General features: G+C 54.4%; 1 protein-coding gene across 1 annotated transcript; it reads left to right on the top strand.

The window, feature by feature from the left end:
- The first annotated feature begins 398 nt into the window (after positions 1–398).
- Positions 399–6,129, top strand: LOC107118062 (monocarboxylate transporter 11-like). The gene is made up of 4 exons (XM_015420300.1): positions 399–600; positions 1,019–1,162; positions 2,709–3,143; positions 5,903–6,129. The coding sequence occupies exons 1-4, from the start codon at positions 399–401 to the stop codon at positions 6,127–6,129; spliced, it is 1,008 nt and encodes a 335-aa protein (XP_015275786.1).
- The last annotated feature ends 862 nt before the right edge of the window (positions 6,130–6,991 follow it).

Below are 6,991 nucleotides of genomic sequence, written 5' to 3'. Positions count from 1 at the left end.
CTATTATAGATTCGTATAGAGGACTGGTCAGAAAAAAATTATCAGCAGCTCTGACCAGGCACAGCACATAGACCCTCACGGTACCGTCACTATAAAGGGGGCACGTGTCATAGGGGGCTTTGACTGGGAGCCCAGCCTTGCGGGAGGCATTCCAAAACAGTGCTCATGTTTCAAATGTTGTTTCCAGGTTGAACTCTAGATGGCGATGTTGTCCAAGGAGAAGCTGGTTGGCCAACCTCTGGAAGGTTGTGGGTGCATTCTGAAGTCCAAAAGGGCATGCATTCAACTCCAAAAGTCCCATGGGGTAATAAAAGCAGATTCAGTCCTGGCGTTGGCGTTCATAACTCTCACATCTTCTCCGCATTACTTTGTCCAGGAGTCCCCCTCCCCATCTGGTGATGTCATTAACCCTGGAAGAGCCCCCCGATGGGGGCTGGGGCTGGCTGATAGTCCTGTCTGGCTTCCTAGCGAATTCCCTCACCTACGGGGTCTTGCGGTCCCTCGGCATCCTCTTCGAAGACCTCGTGGAAGCCTTTGATGCGAGTGCTGCCCAGATCTCCTGGGTGACGGCCATTGCCTTGGCGACGGAGCAGTTTGCCAGTGAGTGTTGCAGTGGGGCTGTCATTTGTCCAGCTGCTTGAATCCAGTGGACCACCTCCGTGGAGGAGGGTGGTCTCACCTTTGGGTCTCCACTGCCGCTGCTGGTGCTTTCACCCCAGTTTCCCATTAAGGGGATTTCCAAAGCGTTGTGAAGATTTCCGGGCTGCCTAGCCTCCAAGGGACACAAGATGCAGAACGGGGGTGGCCAAACTTGCTTAGCGTAATAGCCACATAGAATAAATGTCAGGTGTTTGAGAGCCGCAGGACATGAACAAATATTATTAAGCCCCACCTACCTCACAGGGTGTCCTGTTGTGGGGAAGGGAAGGGAGTTTGTCAGCCGCTCTGAGACTCCCTTGGGTAGTGAAGGGCGGGGGATAAATCCAATCTCTTCTTCTTCTGTCCCATTCTGCCCCAGGTCCGATTGGCACGGCTGCCAGCAAGCGCTACGGATCCCGGCCGGTGGTGATGGCTGGCGGCTTCCTCTCCTCTCTGGGCATTCTCTGGGCCTCCTTTAGCACCAGCTTACTCCAGTTATACCTCACCTTGGGGTTTCTGACCGGTGAGTTCAAATACCAAAGCCAAATACCTTTTCGTGGTAAACCATTCCAAGGATATGTCAGGCCTATAACATACCTCAAGTTGTCACAAGATAGATTTGACCATACAAAAGATAACTGAGTCGTACAATAAACTGAAATCTAAACTTTTAAACTTAAGTTTTAAAAATTATAAATTAAGGATCATTAATATGCTCAGAATCATTAATATGTTCAGAGGCGGTTTTGCCCTTGCCTGACTCTGCGTCACAACCAGTGTTCCCTCTAAGCTGAGTTGCTGTGAGCTGGCTCACAGTTTTTTAGCCTCCGGCTCACACGTTTTTGTCTTCGCTCAGGAAGGATGGGGCTCCAGAGCAAACTAGCTTATGCAGGAGCCAAATTGCCTGCTCACCACTTTAATGCCAGTAGCTCACAAAGTAGAATTTTTGCTCACGAGACTCCACAGCTTGGAGGGAGCCTTGGTCACAACCCCTTGGTGGTCTCCCATCCAAGTACCAACCGGGGCTGACCTTCCTTTGCTTCGGAGATCGGACGAGACGCGGCTCGCCTGGGCCGTCCAGGTCCAGACTGATAGATGGGGTGTGCAAAGTGCCCTCAAGTTGCAACCCACATATGGTGACCCCCCCCACCCTAGGGTTTACAGGCCAGAGATGGTGCTTTGCCATGGCCTGCCTCTGCATAGCAACCCGGGAGTTCCTTGGTGGCCTCCCATCCAAATACTAACCAGGGCCGACCCTGCTTAGTTTCCAAGACCTGATGAGGTCAGGCTGGCCCAAGCCATCTGGGACAGGGGGCACGGACACAAAAGCTTCTGGGGCTTTTGCGCAACGTGAGGCCTTCCAGTCCAGTGTGCATTTCCCAGTGCTTCTGTGTTGTCTCAGGCGATGAATGTACCAACCCCTGGGGCCCCACAACCCAGACTGTTGCTGTTAAGTGCGCAAACTCTAATCTGGGAGAACCGGGTTTGATTCCCCGCTCCTCCACTTGCAGCTGCTGGTGTGACCTTGGGTCAGTTACAAGTTCTTTGAGAGCCGCTCTGGAAAGAGCCGCCCTGGAAAGAGCTCTCTCGGCCCCACCTATCTCACGGGCAGTGTTCCCTCTAAGCTGAGTTAGTGCGAGCCAGCTCAGAGTTTTTTAGCCTCCGGCTCACACATTTTGGTCTCGGCTCAGGGAGGATGGCTCCAGAGCAAACTAAATCTTGCAGTAGCCAAATCCCTCGCTCACAACTTTAATGCTAGTAGCTCACAGAGTAGAATTTTTGCTCACACGGCTCCGCAGCTTAGAGGGAGCGTTGCTCATGGGGTGTCTGTTGCTGGGAGAGGAAGGGAGAGGCGTTTGTATGCCGCTCTGAGACTCTGAGTGAAGGACGGGGTATAAATCCAATCTCCTCCTCCTCCTCCTCCTTCCTCCTCTGAGCGAGGCCCAAATGTCTGCAGCATTGTTCATGCCAGCAGGCCCTGGAGCGTCTTCGGTGCCCTTTTGCCTTTTGTGTTTCCTCCGCAGCCCAGCCTCAGTCTAGCTCTCCCCCCCCCTTCTTTCTCCTGGCAGGTTTCGGCTGGGCCTTGGCCTTTGCCCCGGTGATGGGCACCCTCTCCCGCTACTTCTCCTCCCGGCGCTCCGTGGCCATGGGCCTGGCTCTGATGGGCAACGGGCTCTCCTCCTTCGCCCTTTCACCGCTCCTGCGGCTCCTGGCCGAGTCCCTTGCCTGGCGGGGGGCCTTGCTGGTGACGTCCGCCTTGGTCCTCCACCTGGTGGTCTGCGGGGCCCTCCTCCGCCCCCTGGTCCTGCGGGGCGACCGGCTGGAGTCGGGGTCCTTGTTTGACTGGGCGCTGTTCACCCAGCGAGGGTTCGGGGCCTTCTCTTTCGGCACGGCCCTGCTGGCGGCCGGCTACTTTACCCCTTATGTGCACCTGGAGCCGTATGGGCGGGCCCTGGGCCTGGACCCCTACAAAGCAGCCACCCTGGTGTCCGTCCTGGTCCCAGGCAGGCAGGGGTGGGGAGAGGCGGGGAGGAAGCAACTTACCCTCCCTCTTCTCCTGCCTCCTCCTGGCTGAATGAGCGCTGGAAGCGGGGCGGCCGGAAGCAGGGGGTGGGGCTTCATCATGTGCCCCGCCCCCTGCACCTCACCCGGGGGAACTGCGTTCCCCCGCGTTCCCCCCCCGAAATGACCTCTGCCAGCAGGGCTTTTTTTTGTAGAAAAAGAACAGCAGGAACTCGTTAGCATAATAGGCCACACCCAACAGCAGAAACCTATTAGCATATTAGGCCACACCCCTGACAGCAGAGCTCATTAGCTTATTCGGCTGCATCCCTATGTTACTAGAAGTGTGGACATCCAGCCACACCAATCTTTTGCTTCTTATTCTGTTTACCTTGTTTGTTGTCCAAACCCAGGGCCTTTTTTTGTAGCAGGGACTCCTTTCATGTTAGGCTACACACACCTAATGTAGCTAATCCTAATGAGTTTCTGCCTATTGTGCTAATGAGTTCCTGCTAGGCGTAGCCAACTCAGGAGCCAGCCGGAACTCTGTTCCTGTGCGTTCGTGCCCAAAAATAGCCCTGACTATAACTACTGCCAGTGATGCTCCTTATACTAATGTACTAATTCTGTGATGCTCAGAGAATCATTGGCATGCACAGAATCGATGTGGCTTTCAGGGTTTCTCGGGTGCTTTCAAAAGCAAGCTAAAACCCACAGGGGCTAGTCTGCCGGAGCAGTGGTGAGAATGAGTCCTTAAATTCTTTCCCATTTGTGAAGGGTTTCTTGCTCCATGTTAAGCATAAATTTCCCTTTTTCACTGAGAAGCGAGTGCACTCGCATTCCAGGATTAGAGGGCTGAAAATGTAGCTCTGCTAAGTCATCCCAACTCTGTACATTCTGCATGCAAAGAGGAGAGCAGGACTGTGCGTACTGACCCTGACCCTGGACATACAACCATCTACAATGAGGCCTGTGCACAGAGGTCAATTCGGGGGGGATCGCGGGGGATCGCAGTTCCCCCGGGTGAGGTGCGGGGGATGGGGCACACGACGAAGCCCTGCCCCCCATTTCCGGCCCTCATTCATCCAGGAGGAGGCAGGAGAAGAGGGAGGGTAAGTTGCTTCCTCCCCGCCTCTCCCCACCCCTGCCTGCCTGGGGCCAGGGAGGGCCTTGGCGGGGCTTCCTCGCACTCCCGCTGGCCTTGCAGGTCCACCGCCGGGCCCCTGATGTCAGGGGGTGTGGCATATGCTAATGAGTTATGCTAATGAGTTCCCCTAGCTCTTTTTCTATGAAATGACCCCTGGTGGTGAGCCAGCGATCTGGCTGCGGCATGAATTAGTTTGCTCTGGAGCCACATCCTTCCTGAGCGCAGACAAAAACCTGTGAGCCGGAGGCTAAGAAACTGTGAGCTAGCTCACACCAACTCAGCTTAGAGGGAACACTGGACTGAGGGCATGTACTTATCCACCACAGGCCGTAGGCTGCACCACCGACCCAGAGCTCCTTACAAGACCTCGGCTTCTTTGCAAATTGGGGAAACGTTTGCTAAACCGGAGCTGCTGGATGAGTCGGCTCACCTCTAAGGTCTTGCAAGGGGCTTTCATCTAATGTGCAGAGTATGAGACGCCTGTTTACAGATGATCCAACTTCGATCTGTTGCCCCATAAGGGCTTGGCAACGCAAAAGAACCCAGCGTGTTTGCTTTTAATGAACGGTTTTATAATAGCATCTCAATGTGAGGACGATATTAAAGTATGAGATGTCCGTCGCCTATGTCAGGAACTGGGAAGAGTTTAAAGATGGGGGGGGGACATGAACAGTTGGCGTATGCTCAGGAGAGCTTCCTGCTGGACTGGGCCACGAATACCTCCAGGTCTTGGGTTTTATCAGAAGAGCCCTGCTGGATCAAGCCACACGAACACACACAAAGCTGCCTTGTACTGAATCAGAGCCTTGGTCTATCAAAGTCGGCATCGTTTGCTCTGACTGGCAGCCGCTCTCCAGGGTCTCAGGCAGAGGAAGGTCCTTCCCATCACCTCCTGCCTGGTCCTTTTAGCTGGAGATGCCGGGGACTGAACCTGGGACCTTCTGCATGCAGAGCAGGGGCTCCGCCACTGAGCCACGGCCCCTCTTTACAGCTCTCCAGGGTCTTAGGCCGAGGTCTTTCCCATAACCTCCTGCCTGGTCCTTTTAACTGGAGATGCCGGGGACTGAACCTGGGACCTTCTGCACACCAAACAGATGCTCTACCACTGAGCCGCAGCCCCTCTTTACAGCTCTCCAGGGTCTCAGGCCGAGGTCTTTCCCATCACTTCCTGCCTGGTCCTTAGATGCCGGGGACTGAACCTGGGACCTTCTGCATGCAGAGCTTTGTCTCCGCCACTGAGCCCCCATGGCCCCTCCATGGTCCAGGCACATTCATCAAGTTCAGCGTCACATTCCTCATAATGGCCATCCAGAGAACAGCGGACAGCCCCTTTCAAGGTTGGCTGTCAGGCAACAGCTCTCCCCTATTTTCTATCCCCAGCAATATAGTAGTCAGAGCGAGGTACACTGCCTCTGAACACGGAGGTTCCATTTACCTGTCGTGGCTGTTGATAGGCGTTTCCTCTTCCCTGAAGTTGTCTCAATCCCCTTTTAAAGCCAGGGCTATTTTGGGGCAGGAATTAATCCCCTTTTAAAGCTAACCCTAACCCCTGGTACTGGCTGCTCAGGCCTCTAATGCTAACGTCTTCCTCTCCTCCCTGCGATTCCTCTCTAGGCTTCCTGCGAGATGTAACAGGCAACTTCACGGTCTCATTCCTGGCGGGCGGGACCTTTGTCCTCTCCGCCAGCCTCATCTTCCTGGCCCTTCCATCATTTTTTGCTGGCTGCAGGGCCTGTGGTGGCGAAGTTGCGACCCCCAGGGCCCGAGGAGAACCCAACGTCCTGCTGGCGCCTCCTTCGGCGTCCGTTCCTCCCACCACCAGCAAAAGTTCCGAGATATGAAAACGTCCTGCGCCCGCCCCAGGATGCGATGGCAATGACGGGTTCTCTTGTGCCAACACAAGTCTGCGGTGGCAACTAGACTTCTCCGGCCAAGCCCAGGACTTTTACATGACAACTTTCTATCAGTTAGGCTGTGGCTTCTCTGAAGGAATCCTAAGAACTGCACTGGGGCCACAGCTGAGAAGGCTCGGTTTAAAGACTCCCCCCACTCCCTCGCAGAACTACATTTCCCAGGGTTCCTTGGGAAGAAGGCCTGGCCAATCCAGTTAAGTTTGTTAAGCAAGTGTGCCCTATTGTGTGAATTCCCAGATCTGACCTCTTTCACAAAGTGAGGAAGGATGAGCCAGGAAGCCCCGTGTTCGAATCTCATTTCCATGATTATGGAGTCCAGTTAGCCTAGGGCTGCCAGCTTCCAGGCTGGGAAATTCCTGGAGACTTGGAGGCACACTTAGGATAGAGGCATATTTCCTAGGGTCCCATCAGAACCCTTGCGGCAAACATAACAACCTATCTAGGAGAGCATGTCTCTCAAATTCTGCAGAATTTGAGAGACAAGCTCTCCTAGAAAGGTTATTATGACTGTTGGTCTATCAAGGTCAGCATTGTCTACTCAGACAGGCCGTGGCTTTCCAGGGTATCAGTTAGAGATCTTCACATCACCTACAACCTGGTCCTTTTTAACTGCTGGAGATGCTGGGAACTGAACCTGGGACCTTCTGCATGCCATGCAGATGCTCTTCCACTGAGCCACAGCCCCTCTTTACAGCTCTCCAGGGTCTCAGGCGGAGGTCTTTCCCATCACCTGCTGCCTGGTCCTTTTCACTGGAGATGCCGGGGATTGAACCTGGGACCTTCTGCATGC

This window comes from Gekko japonicus, unplaced genomic scaffold (genome assembly GCF_001447785.1).
Source record: "Gekko japonicus isolate JY-2015 unplaced genomic scaffold, Gekko_japonicus_V1.1 scaffold336, whole genome shotgun sequence".
NCBI classification, from domain to species: Eukaryota; Metazoa; Chordata; class Lepidosauria; order Squamata; family Gekkonidae; genus Gekko; species Gekko japonicus.
The sequence above is the reverse complement of the archived record's forward strand: the minus strand, read 5'-3'. Positions and strand labels throughout refer to the sequence as shown.